The following is a 22,404-nucleotide window of genomic DNA, read 5'->3' as shown; positions in this document are numbered from 1 at the left end:
CTGCCTTTGATTGCTTTTCTTATCTGGAGCTACGGAGCCACATGCCCTCCTAGTGTCCCTGCTTGAGAGGCGGCATCCCGCCGTCGTGTGGGGATGGTCATCCACTCACCAGCACCCACGGGTGGCCCCTGAGGCCCCACTGCTGCCCCTCGCCCTCCCCAAAAGCAGCCTCCGCATCCCAGCAGATCCCCCCCCAAGCAAACACTCGTTTCTCCATCCTCCAGAGAACGGCTTTCTATTTTAAGTCCGGCCTCTGCATCTTTCTCCTGCGGCAGGGAGCGTGGGGGAGACAGACAAAGCAGGTTGGCACGCAAAGAGGTGGCGGGCGGGCAGGGGGGTGCCCACCCAAATCCCCCAAATCCTGGGAATTTGAGGCTCTGCCGCAGCAGCCCAGGTGTTTGCTCCAGCTTTTAAAACCCCGTGCCAAACAGAGACTCCCTCTTGTAGACAAATCCCCTTCTGCTGATACACTTATAATTGAGTTTCACGCTTAGAAACATATAAGGAATAGAAAAAGAACAATCATTTCTGCCTCTGTTTAATTAGAGAGTAATAGATTTCCCCGCCTAACATATCTACAGGGAATCTTGCCGTGATGAGCTACCTACCCGCGCTGGATTTGCTCCTTTTCAGGAGGGCACTAATTAGCACCCAGAGCCCAAAGGCAGAAGAAGGGGTCAGGGATGGAGCTCTGCATCCTCCCTCCCCCTCCATGTCCCGGGGAGGGGGGTGCCTGGAAAGGATTTCTCCTGGAAAGGGTTAAAGCATCCCGGCAGGGTGGCTCAGCCCCTCCTAAGGCATTAACCCTTCTGCAGAGTCACCAGCCCGGGGGGTTGAGTGGGACATGCCCACGCGTGATGACAACAAGCTCGCACCCACGCAGCCCGGGCTGTCACACACTTATGGTGTCACCTAAACTGTGGGAAGGCGTCTGGCACCCTTTGCCCAGGACAGCCTCAGAATAAAGAAGCTTTCATCCCCTCCATCCTCAAATTCTCTCTTATCCCAGATCAAAAAATCAAGGGAAAAGAGCATCGCTGTGTCCCCCGCGCTACGGTCACCGGCAGCACTACAGCCCTCACTCGCTGAAGGGGTTGTGCCTCGGTGGGGTCACAGATGGACTTTGGGGTCAGAGAAGTGGTCAGAGCAGCATCTTTCATCTGCTCCGTAGGTGCGAGTGGGCAGAATTAGGCCTGGTCCTCTGCAGCCACCCCCGCTCTGCATCCTCCACTGGTTCAGAGCCCCCGAAACCCTCCCAGACAGGCTCTGAAGCTGTTCAAGATGTGCTTCACAGCACGGGGGGCTGATGGACCACCCGCCTCCAGCCGGACATCAGCCTGCCCTGCTCCGAGGTGATGGGCACCAGCGATATCAACCCACGGGGGCGTCAGGAAGCAACCCCCCATGCCGGCCCTGCCCGTGAGAGCATCACACCCAAGAGGGGCAGTGACAGCCCCCACAAGTAAAGCAGGTCCTGGGCCCCATGGAGAAAATCCCTAGCTCACCCGGCATGCCTGAACGACCTGCGGCAGCCACGCTGCGAGCCTGCCCAGTAAACTGCTCTAGATTCAAAATAATCCCCTTCTCCCTTACACGGCGCTATTTTTAACCCCAATCCTGTTCACAGCCTGGCCTCAGAGGCAGCGGCATCAGCCCAAGTGTGAAGATAGCAAGCTGTGGCTGGGATACACGGAGTTGAAGCTCTGCCGGGGGGCTTCAGCTCACCCCCACTCCACCTTGGTGATGCTCAGGACCTTTACCAAAGGGGGTCTGGCTTGCTCCAGGCTGGAGGTCCTTGCACCTCTGCAACACCTCGGTGCTTCCACGCTCCAGGCGATTCGCACGGCGTTGCTCCAACGCCAGCCCAGCATAAGGTGGGTTTCCTACCAGAGATGCCCCAGTCTGGCCAGCGGATGAGTATGGGAGGGCAGGGAGCAAGGACCACTCAGCATCCCGGTCCTGGCTGCCCACCCCTGCCTGAGGTCCTGCCAGGCTGGAGGATGGCGGCTGCAGGGCAGGCATGCCCCATGATCTACTTTTAAAAGCTTTTATCAGCAGCTTATTGCAGGGCAGAGAGATGGTTCTGGGTGACCTCCCTGTACCTCGACGGCTCGTCCTCCTTCCTCCTGCCACCCTGGTGCAGCCTCTGGGCACCCACCCACCCTCCTTCCCACCCTGCCCCGGTCCCACACAGCCCTGCAGCGGGGGCATCCTGCCCCCCCCCGAGACCCCGAAGCCTTTCACCCCCTCTCAGAGGCAACTCATGGGCCAGCAGCCTCTCCATGTCCTCCAGAAACTTCTCACCCTCCGCCCTGTCCCCCCGACGTCCCCTACAAGGGGGGGGGACATGATGAACCCCCAGATGCGGGGCTGGGGTGCCCCGGGAGGCAGAGGTTTGGATGCTCCCCCAGCTCGGGGGGCAGAGGGGGGGCCGGGCGCGGCTGGGCTCCGGCAGCAGCTCCGGGGGGAGGCGGGCGGGCGGGCGGAGGAAGGGCCCCCGCAGCCATTTTCCGACAGCGGGAGTGGGTCGGTGCCATGGAAAACAAAAGGGCCCAGGGGACGGGGAGGGGAGGAGAAGCCCGACGAGGGCCGAGGGAACCGGCGGTCCCTTTTTCCCTCCCCTCCAGAGGAGCGAGGGCGACCGGGCTCCATCCCCCTGAAGCTGCCGGTGAAGGGGCAGGAGGGGCCGGGGAGGGGAGCGGGGGGCGCCGGGGCTGGGACGGGAGGAGCGAGCTGGCCGGGCCGGGGAGGGAGGGAGGGAGGGCTGGATGGTTATTCACGGTTCTGGTATGCGGCGTGCCGGCCCTGCTCACACCGCCCCCGGGCTGCCTCGGCCCGCCCCGCCCGCGGGGCAGCCGGAGAGGCGGTGGGGAGAGGTAACTGCGCCCCGGGCCCCCCGGGGGGGGATGCTGGCGGTGGAGGGGGGTGGGTGGGATGGGAGGGAGCCGAGGTGGAGGGGTGCTGCGGGAGCTGAAGCGGCGCGGGACCCCCCCGTCCCGGCGGGACGCACCCCCCTTCCTCGTCCGGTGTTGCCCTGGGGGTGCCCCCCCAGCCCTGCCCCCCCCCCCTGCATCCCGCAGCGCGTTGGTGGGGGTGATGGGGATCTGCCCCTGCAAGCTGGGACCGACACTTCGCCGGGCAGGTTGGGCTGGGACAGATACGGGGCACCCCAAAATTACACCAGTCAGGGGCTTTAAATACATCAGCCAAGGGGAACCCCCCGCCCTGGCACTGCTGGGCTCTCACCCCTCCATCACCCCCAGAGCCCTCGGGGCTCCTTCTCCATCCCTTGAACCCCAGCCCTGGGGGTGGTCTATCTCTGCAGGACAGGACCCTTTTGCCCCCTGCCCCCCAAGTTATTGTGCAGGTCTTCTTCAGCCTCTCCATTGCCAACAAAATGTCTCCCCCCCCCCGCTGTGAATGGCAGGGTTGGGGACTGGAAGGAGCAGCAAAACTTGCCTACAAGGCAGAGACAAAGGGGTCTCGCTGCCAGCTCCTCGCGGAGCCGCGGTTAACCTCTTCCCTGGTGGGACGAAGCTTCCAGGCGCCGGGAACCGAGCGTGCAGAGTCCCCCTTGCGAGGCAAGAAGAAGGGGAGTAAGGAGTTAGCTCAGAAATATTTCGCTCTAAAGACTTCCAGCAGCCAGGGACCCCACACTCTCTTGCTGAGAAAAAGCACTCGAGAAGCTGTTTTTTTCCATGACATGGAAAAATATGGAGGTGGGGGGTTGGTTTGAGGTCTGAAAGCGTGCTGAAAATCCCAACAACTTGGTGGTTTAGAGGAAGGCTGGTTGTGAAAGAGCTGTGGTTGCTCCGTTTCCCCTAATTCCAGCCTCAGCAGGGTGAACTCTGAACCCCCGACTCCCACGTTTCATCCCGAAATCTGGGGAAACAGCATCCCGGGGGCTTGGTATTTCATCAAAGATCAAAAAGAGGCATTTTCTAGTGGGGGAAGGAAAGGGTTTAGGGGGAAGTTCCCCGCTCACGTAGGTAGTCGAAGGCTCTGCTCTCAGTGAGGAAATGCCTTGTTCAGATTAGGGAATATTTCAAACAGCCTTTTCCAGCTGAAGTGTTGGGGATAATCACATGGATGCTTCGCCCTTCTGCTGCTTCCTCTCAGTACTTGGCAAGAAAAAGCAGATCCCCATTTCGGCTAGACCCGTCCTGTTCATTCACCCTCCGTCTCTGTTCCCAGGAGGAAGGATGAGGCCCCTGCTCTGCTGCCTGGGGCTGGCCACGCTCCTGGGGCCCTGCCTGGCCTGTCCCAGCGCCTGCTCCTGCTCCACTAAGAAGAACGGACGGCTGTTGGCTGAGTGCGCCTACAAGGATCTCCAGGAGGTACCCGAAGGATTGTCCTCCAACGTGACCATCCTCACCTTGTCGGCCAACAAGATCGGCTGGTTGGGGCAGGGCTCCTTCACCGAGGTTCCCGAAGTGCAGTCACTGTGGTTGGGCTACAACCAGATTGGGGTGGTGGAACCGGGGGCTTTCGCCTTGTTGGTGCACCTGAAGAACCTGGACCTGAGCCACAACAAGATTGCGGATTTCCCCTGGCAGGACCTCCGTAACCTCAGTGGTCTGCAGATCTTGAAGATGAACAACAACCGCCTGACCGGGCTGCCCCGGGATGCTTTCCGCTTCTTGAAGGACCTGCGCTCCCTCTGGCTCAATGACAACGAGTTGACCACCCTGGCCGAGGGCACCTTTGACAACCTGCCCTCCCTGTCCCAGCTGCAGATCTTCAACAACCCCTTCAACTGCTCCTGCAAGGTCTTCTGGCTGAAGAAGTGGACTGAGAACACCTCCGTCTCCATCACCAAGGGGGGGTCTACCCTGTGCGTGGCTCCCAGCAGGCTGAAGGGCAGGGCGGTGACGGACATCCCCGACCACCACTGCGTTGCTCCCTCCGTGCAGCTCACCTACCTCTCCAACCTGGACAACACCGTCATGTACGACGGCCTCACCCTGACCCTGCACTGCAGCGTGGCAGGCAGCCCCCCACCAGAGATCAGGTGGAAGATCCAGACCTCCAGCCGCCATGTCGAGATCAACGGGCCCAACGTGGCGCGGGATGGAAACGTCAAGCAGAGCCAGGAGCGCTTCTTGGTCTTCAAGAACGGCACCATGGCCATCCCCAACTTCAGCAAGGAGGATGAAGGCATCTACACCTGCCTCGCTGTCAATGACGTGGGCACGCGGGACGTCTCGGTCAACGTGGCCTTGGCTGGGTCGGAGAATCCAGCTGAAGACCTGCTTCGAGATGACCCCCAAGCCAGCCACCTCGGGGGTCGGAGCTGCTACAAGGGGGATGAAATGGATCCCTCCGGTGCCGGAGAAAAGCTGGTGATCGTTTACCACATGCCAAGAGAGTCGAAGAGCAGGGCTGGAGGAGCAGTGCCCCAGGTCCACCTGGGGACCCTCCTGCTGGCTTTGGGCATCGCTCTCTGCTGTTAAAGGGGGGAGAAGGAAATGGTGCCTCGGGGGTTCCCCCTCTTTCTGTAGCATTTATCTTCACGTAGTGCCATGCCTTTGCTGAGCTTCTGGGAACTGCGGGCGGTCAGGAGTCAGAGGGGGCTGAGACTCAGGCCCAGGGCTGGTAGTTCAACCCCTCCTTAGATGGGGGTCAGGACTGGGCTCCGTTAGTTGAGAGCTTCCAACAAGCTCGGGTGATGTAGAGCAGATCCACACCGTGCTGCCGCTTTCCAGGCATCCAAATCTGCCACCTCCTGACTTATCTCCCTTCTGAGACCAAAGTGTGGCTGCAGGATTGAAGTCCACCCTCAACAGGGTGACCATCACCCATCCTCAGAGTCCACCAGGAGCCCTCCTCCACCCGCAGCAGCCAGCCGCAACCAGGGAGGGGATCTCTCACAAAGAGGATCCCATCAGTCCAGCGGCACCAAAGATGACATCCCCGCCGTGACCAGCGCCCGGGCCCTTGGCCGGGCAGGCGCATCCTTCCTACCACCAACCTCACGTGAAGCACCAGGAGCAGATGGACCAGTCTGAGAATGGGGGAATAGCCTGGGCATGGGTTCCCCGGACACGTGGCTCTGGGGGACAGAGATATGATGGTGCTTTGTAAGCAGGATGGGTACGGTAGGACACGTTGGATGGGGCCGTGGGCTTGGATCAGGCCATTTTGTGGAGCAGGAGAAGCTTTCTCACAGGCTTCGTCCCTGTAGGAGCACAAAGGGCTCCTGCTGGGTGGGTGCTGGGAGCACTCAGGGTGCCTGCACCCTCCCTGCATGTCACAGGATCAGGCCCTGCCACCCTCAGTACCTCTCCCAGACGTGATGCAGCTGATTTAATGATTTAGCTGATTTGATGCAGCAACCTGATCTAGTTGAAGATGTCCCTGCCCACGGCAGGGGGGTTGGACTAGAAGACCTTTAAAGGTCTCTTCCAACCCAAACTCTTCTACGATTTTTTTGCCCCCCTTCCCTTTCACCGCTGAAGCCTGCGGTCCAAAACGCTCGGCTGGGCTGGAACCACCGAGCTGCACTGCTCTGGCTCCGACCCCAGCAGGGAGGGATTGAGCCCAAAGAGACCAAAATAACTTCCCAGCGCTCCTCTCCGATGGGAAACCGAGCGGGGGCTGTATGATGGAGCGGGAGGAAGAAAGATTGGGAAAACCCAGACGAGAGAGAAAGAGGCTGAGCTGACCTATAAGCCATAAACACAGTTTTCTTTAAGTGCTTTAGCATTCCTACGCGGGATATATATACCATACCCGGCTGCCCCGGGGTGCTGAGGGACCCCTTGTCTCATGGCGGGGGGGGGGCTGAGCATCTCCATCTCCCCCACCCCGAGGCACGGGCGGTCCGGCTCTCCTGCCTTCTGCCAGTGCTCGCCTGCGGGAGCTGGATGGACCCCTGCGGCCACCCTCGCCTTATAACCAAAGCTGTACGGACAGCGAAGTCCCAAGCGCAATAAATACCTTTTTTTTGGGTGTTTTTTTTTTAAAACAAGCTGGTGCGTGCTGCTTCTGTGCACCCCCAAATCCCCCAGACCCAGCATCATCTAGGGTACCACAACTCATCACCAACCTCCTTTCCCCCCAGCTCCCCCAAAAGCCCTCCCCGCACTGTAGCATCCCCCCATGACGACCCTGGAGGGAGGATGCATTTACGGGGTACCCAAAACTCCCCCCCCACATCGCTGCCTGCAGCAGGCAGGGGAAGGCAGCGACACCAAAACCAGCTGAAAAGCAGCTGTCCCGGAACCTCAAGCCTCCACACAAGCTCTCCAGCCCCGTGATTCAGTGTCCAGCCAGCCGAGGAGCTGCCACACGCCAACACCGTCCGGGTACGGCGCCGAGGTCTCTGCGGGGGTCCCCAGGCAGAAACAGCCCAGAAACAGCCGGCGGCTCCTCGCCCGAACGGCCTTTGATGCTAACAAGCAGACACATATTTTTCCCATTACAGGCAGAAAGGATGAAAAACATCACGGCCCCTACGAGAGTTTCGGTTTCATTTTGTAGGATACAACTTTTAACACCAATTTTACTCAGCCGGGGTCCTCCCCTCCCTGCCTGCTTGGGAATAGGGGCGTATGGGAGCTTGTTCCTGCACCCTCAGTTGGGAACAGGGTTTGGAGGCTGGGATAAGGATAAAAAATAAGATGTAGGCTCCCAGCAGCCCTAAGCCATGCCTGAAAGCCTCTGCTGGCCTTGCAGAGCCGCTGCTGCCCCCGGCTTTGCTGGTGCGTGGCTGTTTTGTTGCCAGAAAGGTGAATTCCTCCGTGTTCGCCAAGTTTTCTTACAGCTTTTATGGCAAGTTATTAGCAATATTAAGCATCTCTCATTCATAACAAACAGGGCACCCTGCCACGCGGCTCCTGGGTTGGATGCTGCAGGTGATCCCACGCTTGGCATCATCAGACCCACCACGGCCACCGGCCGGTGCAAGTCTGGGATGCCACAACCCGCCATCAGCTCCTCTCTGTCCCTCACGTTTGCAAAGCCAAAGCATGACCCAGACCTGAATTTCCATTCCCCCCGTGGGCATTTTTTTGTTAAGGGCAGTTTTCAGCCAGATCAGTTCCCTGAACCTCCTCCCCATCAGTTCAAGGTTGGGTGGAGGACTGTGGATGCAGAGCTATCCCATGGCTGTACTGATGTTCGGGGGGGCTTAGAAAGGAGGTGAGAAGCCACCATGAGGAAGAGGAGCTCAGTTCACCCCCAGGGCACCCTGCTTATATCAAAGGGAAAGAAAACAAGCAAATCAATGAAGCCACCTCCTGCTTTCCTCCCAGGGCTGTCATCTCGCACTTCGGCCACAGCCCGCCGCCTGCCAAGACATCTCCAGGAAGCCTCGGGCAGGGCTGCATAAACAGATGCTGAAATCCAGCTCCACCCATGTCCCAGAGCTGCGAAAGATGTCAGGGATTACCAAGGCTGCCTTCAAAGCCCCAGCGCCTGGGAGGCTGGAGATGCGTTGGGATGGGCTGCAAGGGAAAGGCGCAGCCTTTGCCTTAGGGCATCCCTTCACCCGATAGACGCAGGACACCCAGCACCCGCCAGCACCGCACCTCTCCTGTGCTCAGACGCGCAAACCCAAGCAGGCAAAGCCCCGAGCTGGGAAAGCAGCAGGAATTGCGCCTTGGGCTCCTGCTGTCTTAAAAAGAAAATGACCCAGATCTGCCTCCGGTGCCACTGCTGTCACCCGGTTCGGTGACATTGTACTGCGCGCTAGACTAATCAAATACAATTAAAACAGTGTTGGTCAGGGCAGCGGATGCGACAGGGCTTTGAGCATCCAAGCGCACCGGGTGGCTGTTCGGGCAGCGCCTGCAGGCAGCAGATGAAGGCAAGGACCTTCCTCTCTTTGCTGGGATGGAAAGGGAGTGGGTCGGGCTCCTGGGGAGGGGGCTGGCTCTCACCCAGGGAGCTTCAATGTTGAAGGCACCCAGGGGAGATGCCAGGACACTCCAGGCAAACCCCAAAGCCCAGGGCTCAGCCTCGCTCACCCCCAAAACCACACCGATGGTGCTGCAAGCACCCCAGCAAGAGGGCATGGGGTCCTTGGAAGCCTACGAAGAGCAGGTCTGCTCACCTCCAAGGAGATCCCCGGGGGCGAGGGGCTCAAACCGCATCGACCCCATCGAGCAGAGGGGATGGCGCAGCAGCCCTGCGCCGTGCAGGGTGGGCTGCAAAGTCTCAAAGGCACCTGCTTTAGCAAGGCTGAGGTGTTTGAGATGGTGTTGAGATGGCAGAGTAAGGAGCCACCAGTACAACTTACCAAGAGCCCTGCTTGCTACCTGCAATGGCGGGCTGATGCCGGGCTTCCTTCCAGGCACCGAAGGCAGGATTTTCAAGGGACACATTGTGGGAAGAGGTGATCCAGCAACACCTTGGACACCTACCTTCGGTGCTTTAGCCACAAAACATCCTGTTTCAGTTCCCATCCTTCATGGGAGCTGTGGTTTAGGGGTCAACCGTTTTGATGGGAAAGCAAACTGATCAGCTTTGCTCCCTAAGGTGGGGAGGGGGATCACCAATTTGGTCCCATCACAGCCCCAGGTCAAGCAGATCTACCACAAAGTCTCTGCTGAGCAAAGTCAGTCCCAACCATCACCCGGAGACACGGCTACGACAGTCCTCATGTCCCTCCTGCCAGGTCTGGCTTATTCGGGAACGGCCAAGAGCCAAGCACATCCCGAGCATAGGAATGAGGTATGTGATTTATTAACCTTCCCCGACTGGGCTTGTCCAAGCGAGGTGTAAAACTGCTTTCTATGGATTCAAGCGCAGCTCGTTCGGAGGGTCATTGGCCCTGGGGAACTGCTGGCTTTAAACAAAACAGGGTGGCAGCAAGAGGCACCGAGGGGACAAGAGTTACAGGGAGCAGAAAACAAATGGCTCTGCAACCTCATGGCCCAGAGCAGAGCAGATGGGGATTTCAGCCTTCACAATATTGGGAGAAAAAAAAAAAAAAAAGAGTCCCAGGATTAGGTACGGTGCCCGAGGAGAGCCAGGATCAGACCTGAAAGGGAGAAGTTGCGGATGGGGTTGGCAGTGGGGACCTTCTCCGCAGGGAGACCACACCGAGATGCAGGTAGCTCCTCATGCTCAGTCTGGCTGAGGATCCCTCCACACACACACCTTCTCCCTCTTTCCTTACTGCCCTGGTGCTGGGGACTTGTGCCTGCCTTGCCGTGTGTTGGAAAGGCAACTGTTGAGAACTGGTGGGCTCGTTGCAGAAGTGTTAAGAAGATGTTTCTGAGATGCCTGAAGGTTTTAGCTTGGCTCGTCAACCCCTCTCCATCTAGATGAGGCTTGGAGGTGACCCATTTGCCTTGGCTGTGTCTTCACCTCTGGACCTTGGTAGTAGCTCAGCATGGACCTAGAGCTAAAAAATCAGCCCCCATCACCACTGGAGAGGGACCGGAGGCTGGAGAGGGGCAAGAGGTGCCCAAAAGTCCTGCCAGCACAGGAGCAGAGTCAACAGGAGACAGGGATGGGATGGGACGGGAGCGTGCGTGGGAGGCAGAGAGAGGTGGGGGGCTTCTCTGGAGGTCAGGGCTTGGGGGGGCTGAGCTGGGTGCCGTTGGCCGTGGGGTCGGAGAGGGCGGTTTTCCGGCAAGCTGTCAGCGAGGGGTTGTTGAGGAGCGTGTAGGCCAGCCACCACCGGGCTCGGCTCTGCTTGAACCTGGCTCTGCTCGGCGGCGCCTTCTTGGGCTGCATCAGCTGGATGCCTGAAAAGAGACGGGAGGGGGGAACGATTTCAGCCCCAGCTCCCCCTCGCTGGGGCTGCCCAGATGCCGGCTGCACCCTGGGGTGAAAGCAGATGAGCTTCCCCTTGCACGGGCAGAGGAACGGGGCAGCTCCTGGGATGGAGGTGGTCACACACCAAAGAGAGGAGGTGGTGTAAAAGCAGAGGGAGCAGCAAAACCGCAACCCTCAATGGTCCCTTTACCCCAAGGCACCAACAGCATCTCTAGAGGAGCAGCAAACCTGCAGAGGAGACCCCGATGCCACCCCACCGCGATGGCCGTGCATCCCCCCGGATGGTGGTGGGAAGGTCTCACCTTCTTCCACGTTGCTGGCCCGGAGCCCCGGCGGCCCCTCTGGCCTGGCTAGCTGGAGAAGCAGCAAGCAGAAGGCTTTCATCACCGGGTGGGACTGGCTGACCTCGATTTTCAGATAGTGGCAGTAAGTGTGGTAGCCTGGAGGAACACAGCCCACGGTAAACATCTGTGGTGGGGCCAGACTTCATGGTTCCCCCCTCTCTCCTGCCCTGGAGCAGAGAGGAGGGTTGTTTGCCGGGCTCCATCTCTGCCCTGCCAGAGCTGCTCTGCCTTCAGAGCTGGGGATGAGCTCTGCTCCCAAAATCCCAGCAGGAAAAGCAGAGGAAGGGTTGAGGTCTCCTCCCTGCTGCCTTTAGCGCAGGAGACACAAGGGTCCGCTGCCTGTGGGAACGTGGTCTGGCCACTCAGGAAGCCCAGGGGTCTCCAGCAGGGCATCACCTGCCCTTGGGGACGGATGGGAAAGCAGGACTAAGTGGGCATCAGGAGGAGCTACTTGCTCCCGTGGTCCCACCTGCCTGTTTCTGAGCACAGAGCATGAGGACCTGAAGCCACCCTCGGTCCCAGCAGCTCCAGATGATGCAGTAGCCCCTGGCCATGTCCCCCAGCAGCCTGATGGTGGGAGAAGGGCCCCCATGCTCACAGAGGTGCTGCAGAGGGACCCCCCAGTGTCCTACCGGGGTCGAAGGTCTCCACGCCGCGGTTCAGCAGGCTGATGTCCAGCTGGCAGAAGTGGACAGCGTTATAAAGGCCAGAAATGACCATCCTCCACACCCCGGCCAGGACACCCACCAGGACGTTGATGGGGAAGAGCAGGTAGGTCACTATGTAGAGAGCTCGCCTGTGGGTGGAGAAGGAGGAGTAAGGAACACAAACACCACGGGACGGGAAGCACAGCCCTTCCCTGCCAGAGAAACCTCCTGCCAAAATAAGCCTCCCACCCTTCTCTCCCTTCCCAGCCGACATGGTCCCTGTTTGAGGTGTCTCCATCCCATGGAGAGAAGCAAACACCCTTCAGGGCTCTTGGAGACGAGACAGCCTGGTGCACTGTCAGGACTTCAAAACTTGGCCTCCAGCACGCATAGGGTCTCCATTTCTCCTTGAAGATTTAGAAACCAGACAAATCGTGAGTATGGTGGTTTGGGATGGAGGACGCTAGCTCCTGTGGAGGCCAGAAGAGCCTACAGCAGCCTCCCCGCAATGCTGGGCAAGTGATGGAGGTGATGGAAGTGCCTTGGCTGGACCTAGATCCATCTGTCACCCTGGTCTTCAGCGTAAGGAGGCAGCTTAGGCAGTGACACCATGCATGAGTGAGGGACCACATCTGCTGGCAGCATCTGAACTGGTCCAGCCGATCCTGAGGGATCTAGGCTTCCTCTGAGGCTTGCAAATGGGGGTGGTGGAGCAGGGCACAGACCTCACCAGCTTCACCCCACTGAAATCAAAGCTGTAAATGGACCATGGCCCTCTAAAGCATCTAAAGAAACCTCTCTGGAAGCATGGAGCCACTTAAACCCCTCCAACCCACAGGCTTTCCCCCTTGAGCTCACGGCACAGAGGATACCACATCAGAGGCAGGTGTAAACCCAACACAGTCCCGGCGTCCTGGAATTGGGAGGGACAGCTCTGCCCCAAAGGCCCCCCACATCCCCATACCTGTTGGTGAGCTCCTTCCGGAGGGGATGCTGCTCCAGGAATTGGTAGTGAGCTGCCAAATTTTGCACGATGACGGCAACAACCAGGGTCAACCAGAAGGGCCTGGGTGGGAGGGAAGAGGTAGGTTGGACACCAGGAGGGTCCCAAGCATGAGACACCATCCCAGGCAGCAGAAACCTCCAGCAAAGTTGAAAGAACCCAAAATAGAGCCTCCCCTTGACAGAGTACCCCAAAACACACCACGGCCATGGCACCCACTTGGGTCTTCCATCCCTCCCCGAGGGCTGCGAGCGCTCACCACATGTTCTGAATTATTTTGAAGAGGTGCGTGTTTGTGCCGGACTGGAGCGGGATGACGAAGAGGAAGGTAAACCCCACCGAGCAGATGAAGAAAATCACTTGCTGGATGAGGAGACCTGGGAGAGAGACACGGGGAAAGAAACCATGGCAGGGGAGGATAGAGAAGTGGTTCTTGTTCTTGCTCTTGTTCCCCAAACCTGTGCTCGTTGCTGAGCATGTCTTTCATTTTAATCCCACAAAAAGCCTGCGAGATCCTTACCTGCCTCCCCCGCTCCAAACACAATGCTCCGCACAGGATTTAATTACAAGTTCAGCCTTTCTTATCGCTCCCCACATTATCCCCGCCGAGAAAAGCCATCACTCGGGGCTGCAACTATGATCCCTCATCATAAAATTCAGCCTGAGCTGTGATTTCTAATCATAAATCACACCGAGATCAGCAGCGGCTGTGGTTCCTTGTGCTTGAGCTTGTGTTTCACCTCCGCTGCTTTGCTTTAATGACTTGAAAACCAAGTCGTTTACCACCTTTTTAAGCAGGAGGTAGATCCACGGCAGCAGGGTGAGATGCAGCCGGCCCTGGGTGGGACGCACCGAGCACTGGGTGGACAAAGGAAAGCTGCTCCTTGCTGGCAAAGGGGTGCAAGGACTGGCGCTCCCCAGCTCCTACCTCCACACTGATCTGCCTGCAAAATAGGTCCCCTTTCCCAAGGGGTGGTCACCACCAGACCTGGTGGTACCCCCTGTCCTTCCGTCGCTCCCCTGGACCCTCAGCTTGACCCTCCTGCGCAGCCTTGGGGTACTGATATGGTTGGGTGTTGCACATGCATCACTGCCCAGAGTCACCTCCCATGGGGCAGAGAGAATTTAAAATGTCTCCAAACCATGGTGGGGTGAGGATTTCTACCCTCTTTGATGTCCTCCACCCATCCATGGGGTGGCCAGCCCTTCCAGCCAGGGAGACCCAGGACGTGCCGGGGAAGACACGCGGAATGTGAAGACTAGGACCGGAGGAGACAGACAGTCCTTTGCACGAGATGCTGCGACAGCTTCTCAAATCAAAATATTTGGGCTTAAGCCAAAACGAGTCATCGGTTCCCCCCCCCCCCCTCCTTATTTTCTTCCCTACCATTTGGTGTTCAGCAAATGGTCCTCCTCGCAGAAGGACAGATTGTATTTGGGGAAAGAGGAACAAAAGCCTCGCAGCCGTCCCTTTGCAAAATGGGCCAAGAAAGGGGGAAGAGATGCTTAAGCCCGGGGTAGGCTGTGCAAGGTGGGGGTCCAGAACCCACCCGCTCCCTCCTGCCCCCCAGCCCCCTTTACCCAGGCAGGCAAAAGCCGTCTGGAAGGCGGCAAAGCTCATCCAGCAGACGATGGCTTGTCGGGACGGGCGGAGGATATGGGCTTTGTAGAAAACATCCAGCACGGCCCCTTGGTACAACGCCTTCAGGTTGTTCCTGGGGAGAGAGACCAGCTGTATCCCGGCTCGGTGACAAGGTCAAGGCCGGAGGAGTGAGGACACCGTACCTGTGCATCACCAGCGTCCTCAGGAGCATGGCGCAGGTCAGCAGGCAGCACAGCACCAGCGAGCAGATGTAGCAGACTGCGGAGGAGACGGCCGGGTCAGGGCTGCGGCCAGCCCCAGCAACAGGATTTTATTGTAAAATGTATCTCAGGAGCATTGAGTTATGGAGCTGCATGGATGTACCCCCCCAGTGGGGCACCGTGCCTCAGTTTCCCTCCCTACCCCCTTTGTGATACAGGGAGACCCTCCTCCATCTCCCAGGTGGGCACGAGCTGGTGAGACAGTGAAAGGGAAGGGGAAAGCCAAGCAGCCAGGGGAAATACAAGGAGTTGGGCTAGCTCAGCGCTGGAAAAATCATTCAGCAAGCCGTGATAAGCAGGCAGTGCAATGGAGAGAGCCTAGGAAGGTGCTCTCAGAAAAGGGGATGCTGGGGAGGTTAAGCAAGAGGGGGGAAGGAGGGATGGAGATGTCAGGAAAACAAAGAGGATGAGAGGGGCTTGGTGACTCTGGAAAAGCCACAAAAAGGGCTCCCCTTGGCTGGTGGTACCCCAAGGTACTGCTGTGGAGGGAAGGAGGCACCCCTGCCTTCCCTGCACCCCCCCATCCAGGGCTTTCAATTATCCGGGGGGCCGGGGGCCATCTGCTCGATTCCAGCACATATCAAAGCCCGCAGCCGAAGGGCAGCATCTGCAGCGCGGTGCTGCCGGCTCTCCCTGCCTCGCCGTCTTGGCACGCGGCGGCCACTCGGAGATGCCTGGCACGGCACCAGGCTCACGCGGCCACCTTTCATGTCTGCACGGCTGCGGCTTCGGCAGCTGGTTTTTAAGTCCCCCTGGAAGCTGTCCCATCAAGAACTGGTTTCCTGGACCATCCTCTGGGTTAGAAATCTCTCTGTTAAGTTCTGAAATCCTCCAAAAACCACCTATGGATACAGGACCTGGCTGGGAACCCACCTTCCAGGGACCACAGGTAGTACTTGACGGTGTTGAGCTCCTTCTCCATGTCACCTGGGACGGCCGGGCTCTCTGAAGGCACCAAGCCAAACTGGACCAACAACACCACGATGTCCTTCGTCATCCCCGCCCGCACGATCTGGATGGTGGGGACGACGGCTACCAGGAGCAGCAGGGCGACCTGCGAGGGAGCGGTGCCACGTGAGCCCCGGCTCATGGCATCCCGCTGCTGAGCCACCGCCTTATCTTAAAGACTTAAGGCTCGCTGAGCCCTGGAAGCACATGGCCGGTTGCTGCGGCTCAGCCGAGGGATGGTAATACCTTGAGGCACGCTAATACCATCCCCGTAGCCAAAATTGTGGCATGGCAATGACCTCTGGGCTCCTCTGCCTCGAGAGGACACAGCCGAGAAGGCAGGGAGGGGGCTCTGCTCGGCATTTAACCATCAGCATCACCTGGTAGACAGCGATCACGGCCGTGGTTAGGGACAGGACGAGCTTCAGCGGGATCCGGAAACCTGTAAGGCAGAATGGGAGGGGTGTATTGGAGAGGAGCTGGGATGTGGGATCACGGGGGAAGCAGGCTGCAGGTCCACCCAACCCAACAGCCCAAGCAAACGTCTGGGAGAGAGCTCACTGGAACAGGGCGGTCAAATATTAATTGGGATTTCCCCCGAGAAATCCTGCAAGGATGTATAGCTGGGAGCGGTTTCTCCGTACTTTGGCTGGATGGATTTCCTTCCTGTTGATCCTCTTTTCCCGCAAGCCCATAAAACCTCGTGCACCCGCAGCACCGAGTGCCAGCAGCCGGTGCCCGCTGCATGGGGAGCCGCGTCCCTTGAGGTGCCACCTCCCAGGACAGCCCCTGCTTCTTGCGTGGGCAGAGGAGTAGCTCCCCATTCCTGGGCTGTTAGGGATTTTATCCACTTATAGATTTTATTCCCTTATCGTAGCCTTATTAAGCAGCAGGCTGCAATATTAACACAATCCATGCCTGAACCTCACTGCCTCACCCATGCCCCCGTGGCGGGGGGGGGGGGGGTGTCCAGCTCCCCATCCCAAACCGCAACAGTTTGTGCGAAGCTGAGGCGTCGCACGTGCGGCAGGCAGCAGCTGCCGCGGCACAGATGCTTGGGGGAAGGAGCCAGGAAAGGCATTTGCTCTCCCCGGGGAGGGGGAGGCAGCCGGTTTGCCGAGCTGCTGCTGCAGCCAAGAGCGCAGCCCGCGCCTGCCCGCAGCCTACCTTCCTCGGGAGCGTAGATGTAGGAGCGTAAATACGTCTGGACCCTTGATAGGATGTTCTCTTCTATCTTCGTGGAGCTGGAGGAGGAAGGAGAGGGTGAAAAGCATGTGCCTGGGGAGGAGGGACCCTCTCTGACCCCGCTGCAGGCAGCGGGCAGCCAGGCAGGGCTGGCAGAGGCGCCCACTGCTCAGGCAGAGCTACGGGGAGGTGTCGTCCTTACCTCCCCTTCCGAGGGCGTTTGGACAGGACAGCCTTTAGGTACGTCTTGTAATAACCTCGCCCTGTAACCTTAAGGAAGGCAGCGATAAGTTGCCTGATTTGAGCACAGGGACACGCTCAGGGGCAGGGAGAGGTGACTCTGCCTTTTGGGGGGCCAGAGCATCTGCAGCCCACCCGGCAGCCTTCTCCTTGCTCTGCTACCCCCATCCGCCCACCCGTCGCTAACACGATGCCCCGCAGCACCCTCCGAACGGGATGCAGGTGATGGGCTCCCAGCCTTCGTTTGGATAACGAACGTGTTGGAGCGATGCTGGCAGCAAATCTTCCAACACTGCAAAGGTGGAAATAAATCTGCCTTACTCCCATCAACAAAGCAGCGGAAAACCGGGCGCACCGGTAGGACAGCCGAAAACCCTCATCACCACCAGCCAGCTCCCAGCAAGCGCCTGGGGGTCACTTCAGTCCACGCTTGGGCTGACGGCTTTTTTTTTTTGAAGTAGGTTTTTCCTCCTCTCTTCCTAACAAAGCTCAGCATTTCCCAAAGGGCCAGGGATTATCCAGCCTGCCTGGAAAACAAGGCGACCCCAGTCCCGGCCTGAATGGGATGCATTGATGCCTTAAGCCTCTTGTACTAAGGAGTTTACTCCAAAGATGGATTTTTCACTCCCTCTTCAAATCCAGCAAGATAAACAAAGCCGCGACCCGTGCCGTCAGAGGGACGGAGGGGAGGCAGCTCCCAGTGCCGGAGCAAAGTGGGAAACAAGTGCCCTGGGAGCACCCCAGTTCTCCCAGTCCTCCAGGCAGACAGACGGAGAGCTCCCAAAACCACTCAGGTCCATCAAGGGGTTCTCCCATGCTGCCACCCCCCCCCCGAGTCACTCCGTGGATCTTCATTACCTCCTTATCCAAGGTCTCCTCCTGCCCGGTGAAGCTCCTGATGAGCAGGGCTGGATACCAAAGGCTTAAGAGCACAAGGCAGAGGATGATGGGGACATAAGAGAGCGTGGAGTAGTACCTGTATATCTGGGGAGAAGCAGAGCTGTCACACGGGAGCCCACCCCAGCCTGGGGGTCTAGTCCTGGGCAGGTGACACCTTAATGTCACTTCAAGGAGGTGGTGAGAAAGCCACCTCCAACCCTGGGCCACACCAGCCTCCTCGCTCCTTCCCCAGGCGGTGGGACAAGTACCTTCGGTGACTGGGGACAATCCACCTTCTGCCAGATGTGGACCAGGCAGTGGCACCAGGAGAGGAGGCAGCCCACGAGGTAGCTGACCCTGTGTCGGATGGTGGCACAGGCGATCAGGGGGTAGTAGAAGGCAGGGTAGTAGAGCAAAGCCAGGATCTTCCAGTACTCTAGATGGGATGGTGGGAAGAGAGGAGGGAGAGCAAAACAGGGAAGAGAAGGCAGTGCTCTCAGTATGGACCAGAGCGACCAGGCTGCTCAGGTGATGCCACCCAAAGCTGCGTGCCTCCTGGGTGAGGAGGAGCGTGGTGCCCATGGGCCAGGACGGTGCTCGCCGTACCCTGGGAGGGTGCTCGCCTTACCTCGGGTGCTCTGGGAGGAGTGGGCGATGAGCGGCAGAGGGTCCTTGTCCAAGACCAGCACGCACAGGGAGGAGAACAGGATGCCAAACACCGCAGCCACCAGCCCTTGGTTGCCTTCCTCCTCCAGAAAGTTGGCCGGGCTGCAAGCCAAGGAAGGGATGAGCCTGACACCAGGTCATGGGCACCCTGTCCCCACCATCCTCTGCCCCAGAGCTGGTTTATCCCATGCTGCACCTCAGCATCCCTCCACCTGCTTGGCTGCAGGGTGACAGGGACCCTGGGGACCGGGGTGCAGGGCCAGGGTACCTGAGCAATCCCGGGATGCCATTCCAGCAGCTCCGGTGGAGACGCCTGCGTTTCACCAGCAAGGACAAGCCCACGAGCACGGCCAGCTGCCAGAAACCCAATCGAGGGAGCAATAAATACATGGGGGGGGTCTGGGTGGGGGGCTCGGACATGCTGCTACGTGATGGGGCCTCCACAGAGATACTGTCTCCATCCAACACCCTAAATCCAGCCACGGTTGAAGCAGGGACAGGCACTTCTCAACCTGCTCTGATGAATTAAGGGCTCTAAAAGCCTCAGAGGGACCATGCTGGGGAAAAAATAAAAATAAATCAAAGCCTTCCATTGACTACAGGCACGAAACAAAGTCTGGAGACGTGCCAGTCCCTTGTTAGAGCATCAAACCTCGCTCCAGCTCAAGCTGAAGAGCCCAGACCTGCTATTTGGGAGTAGATGGGCATGACCCGAGCTGGGGGACAGCAAATACGACGTCAGGGCAGATAACCCACCCCGCGGGACTTGGCAGGTACTTACGGAGACGGGTGCCATGCAGATGTGATAGAGTCTGGGAGAAATGGTGGGGTCGCAGTCTGGGATTACGCTGGGAAACATGCTAGAAAAAGGGGAGGGGAAAAAAAAAAAATCACGCGTGGTTGTATTTAGTCCCAAAAGGGCAAAGCAAAGATGCTGGGGTAATGTCCACGTACACGGCAGCAGCGGAGATTTTGGTCTGCTGCTGAGAAGGGGCAAACCTCCGAAGAGCTGGGTTACACAACCATGGATAACCAGGGGTGAAGTCACACGCACGAGGTGACTTTATGATCAAGTGAGAGAGAGAACACCCGGGAGTGGCCCCAAGCTGGGGCTGGGCGACCTCCCTGCACGGACGGGGATGCCAAGGCTGAACAGGAGATCAGCGAGGAAGGATGAAACCCCCCCCTTTACCTCTTTTACACCCGTATCCATTCTGGCTCTGTCTTTTCAAGGGATGCAGCCTGCAACGCAGCAGTTCTCCTTGCTTCCTACGGCACTGCACTTACTAAATGCCAGCTGGGAGGCTGGAGACCCCTTGTAGGGTGTTTCGACGCCTTTCCCATGGGAGAGGGACCAGCCCCAGGGCTGGGGGGACGGCTGCCCGGGCTAGGTGCATGTGGGACGGGGTCATCCGTCCACATCCCCCAGCCAGCCAAGGCCGGCCGAGCAGGCGTGCCAGGCTTTGCTTTATTTATTCGCTCTCTGGCCTCCATTACATCCCTTAATCTCTGCTTTGCCGCAGCCCTCCGCCTCTCCCCAAGGCCAGGCGCAATCGTGCCCAGCCACCTTCACCCAACACTGGGCAGCAAATCCCTGTGCCGGGGAGCTGAACCCCCTGCGCCCCGTAACTCGCAGCGGGGGAACCCCTTGAGCCCCGTAACTCGCAGCGGGGGAACCCCACACAAGCCCTCGTGCCGTCCCAAACCCCACGGTGCCGGTGGGGTGGGCAGAGACGGGAGACCAGCTGCAGAGCTCCCATGAGAAAGGCTGCAGGGAAGGGTCCGACAGTGAAATTAGGATTTCTCGGGCATCCAAGGCTGTCACCAACCTGCCAGAAAAGACCTTATAGGACCAGCTGCCCTTAGCAAAGCTCTGATTTCTGCTTTTTTTTTCTCTGCCAACGGCTGGCCTTGGATAGACCAGAAAATTCCTGCTGTGCAAAAATATCCAGGCTCTGGAAATCCAGGGCACCCACTCACAAGATTGAGAGCACAGGGATACCAAAACCCTTTCTGATATCACCAGGGCTTCAGCATCTAAACCCAGAGCATCCAGGAGCCATCAGATGGGCAAAACCCCCGGTGCTGCCTCCATCCCTTCACCATGGGTTGCTACAAAGGAGGACACCCAGAAAATACCCCAAAGGTTTCTAGGAGAGGTGTGGGTCATGCAGGTGGGCCTTTGCATGGGGAAACCGGGGCTGGGTAAGATTTCAAAGGCTGTTTCGCAATGCAGAAGATTAAGGACGAGGAGGAACCCTTTGGGCTGGTCACGGCTGGTATCTCCTCCTGCTTGCCCTCAGGATTAGGTATCAGTCAACTGAGCGGCGTAAAACCCACCTACAGAGGACTAAGTCAACAGAGGGACAATAGATGCTGATAGATGGGCCTTGGGATGCCCAGCTTTGAGTCTTGTGGGACACCTTGGATAAATTGCCCCGCTGCTCCGTGCCTCAGTTTCCCCTCCCTATAGCACTTCTCTTGTCCTTGGGAAGGGCGCTCAGCTAGGAAGGCATGAAGCACCGGGTCCTTGCTGTGAGATTGGGCCCTGGGGTCCCGTCCCCGGGTCAAACACAACGCTGCTCTTGGGAGTACGCTCAGTTAAAGTGCGGATCATCACGGATGGAGAGGGAATAGGCTTTACAAGACCCACTGATACACCAATTTGGGGTGGGGAAGGAAGACATCCATGCAAGCCCAGGGATGCTCAGCCTTATTTTGCAGGTAGGAAACCTGTTCAGGGTCGTCGTGCTGTGCAGGGACCCGGCCGAGCATCCCAGCCAGTAGATCGGGGTACGCTGCCAACTCTCTTCACCCCTAGCCAAAATCTGCACAGCTGCTTGCGGAGAGCTGGGCTGGGATGAAGGCAGGGGACAGATTCGCAAGGCTGCATCGTGAGGATGTCTTCAAACCCAGAAGGATGGGGCCGGAGCAGCCCTCTCTAGCCCAGCAAAGGTTCTGGGGGCCCTGGGGTCAGGGCAGCAGGTTCACACCGTGCACTTGACTTTGCATTTTGGGGAAGGCTGAGCAAAATGGAGTGTAACCACCAGAGGTGCCCACTGTGGGATTTACCCCAGCTCTTGCCAGAAGCACCCTAAGGAAATGAAGCATTTTTAGGGGGCCAAACCAAGCCTTTTTAATCACCTCCCGCTCATCCGGGAATAAATCCTGGCTCTGCTGCTCAGGGAACATTGCTTTACAGAAAAGGGATAGAGCAGCCGGGCAGGAGGCTGGCAGCTGCCCAGGGTGACCCCAGCAGGGACAGGGGGACATGTGGCACCCGCCAGCAGGGTTGGACACTTACTCATCCTGTGGCACGGCAGGTTCCATGCTTTCGTAGATGTACCAGTCAGAAACGAGGTCGTCTGTGCCGGCAAAGCCGTTGTCCAGCGGAGCATCATGCATCCCACCGGAGCCGTTGACTGCCATGGCTGTCTCCTTCCTCCCTCCGCGGGCTGGAGAGAGATGGTGAAAGGAAGCCAAAGGCAGAAAGCAACCGGGCTTTCCCAAGGTGGGTCCTCCTGGGCTCTTGGAAATGCAGGGATGGAGGCACTGAGCCAAGAGACTTTATCTTCTCAGGTCACTCCTGCAGCTGGGCGGGGGACCGGGAGCTTTCAAAATCCAGCTGTGCCTCCAAGGATCCAGCTTTTATTGGGACTCAGAGGGAGGCAGAAGGGATGAACCCCCCCCCCGCTGCACAACCCGAGCGCTCAGGGCACACCTAATCGTCCCCCAGCCGCTCCCTGCCCGCCGCGGGATGCTGATAGACTCGGAGCCTTTGTTTGGGTTGTTTAACAGCTTTTACGCCAACGACTCGAAAACTGGCGCAAGGGTCAAGTTTTGGGCTCGGTAGCACCAGGCTGGCTGGCAAAGTGGGGATGAGATCTCACCGCGGCTGGGG

General features: G+C 58.6%; 2 protein-coding genes across 3 annotated transcripts; one reads left to right on the top strand and one right to left on the bottom strand.

The window, feature by feature from the left end:
* Positions 1-2,586: 2,586 nt before the first annotated feature.
* Positions 2,587-6,949, top strand: ISLR (immunoglobulin superfamily containing leucine rich repeat). 2 transcript variants are annotated; one of them, XM_075160539.1, is made up of 2 exons: positions 2,587-2,668; positions 4,195-6,949. In XM_075160539.1, exon 2 carries the CDS (start codon positions 4,203-4,205, stop codon positions 5,451-5,453), a length of 1,251 nt encoding a protein of 416 aa, XP_075016640.1. In that variant the 5' UTR covers positions 2,587-2,668; positions 4,195-4,202; the 3' UTR covers positions 5,454-6,949. The 2 variants fall into 2 exon arrangements, with proteins under 2 accessions (XP_075016640.1, XP_075016639.1); XM_075160538.1 differs by lacking the exon at positions 2,587-2,668 and adding an exon at positions 2,847-2,876.
* A 2,722-nt stretch (positions 6,950-9,671) lies between these two features.
* STRA6 (signaling receptor and transporter of retinol STRA6) lies at positions 9,672-21,932 on the bottom strand. Its single transcript, XM_075159534.1, has 17 exons — positions 21,808-21,932; positions 19,285-19,363; positions 18,772-18,857; positions 18,466-18,605; positions 18,107-18,273; positions 17,817-17,942; positions 16,921-16,988; positions 16,701-16,777; positions 15,914-15,975; positions 15,459-15,639; positions 14,508-14,583; positions 14,304-14,437; positions 12,982-13,099; positions 12,684-12,785; positions 11,705-11,868; positions 11,031-11,168; positions 9,672-10,697 (listed from the first exon to the last, which is right to left on the bottom strand). The coding sequence occupies exons 1-17, from the start codon at positions 21,930-21,932 to the stop codon at positions 10,519-10,521; spliced, it is 2,022 nt and encodes a 673-aa protein (XP_075015635.1). The 3' UTR covers positions 9,672-10,518.
* Between the last annotated feature and the right edge of the window lie 472 nt (positions 21,933-22,404).

Source organism: Calonectris borealis, chromosome 11 (assembly GCF_964195595.1).
Source record: "Calonectris borealis chromosome 11, bCalBor7.hap1.2, whole genome shotgun sequence".
Lineage (NCBI taxonomy): Eukaryota > Metazoa > Chordata > Aves > Procellariiformes > Procellariidae > Calonectris > Calonectris borealis.
The sequence above is the reverse complement of the archived record's forward strand: the minus strand, read 5'-3'. Positions and strand labels throughout refer to the sequence as shown.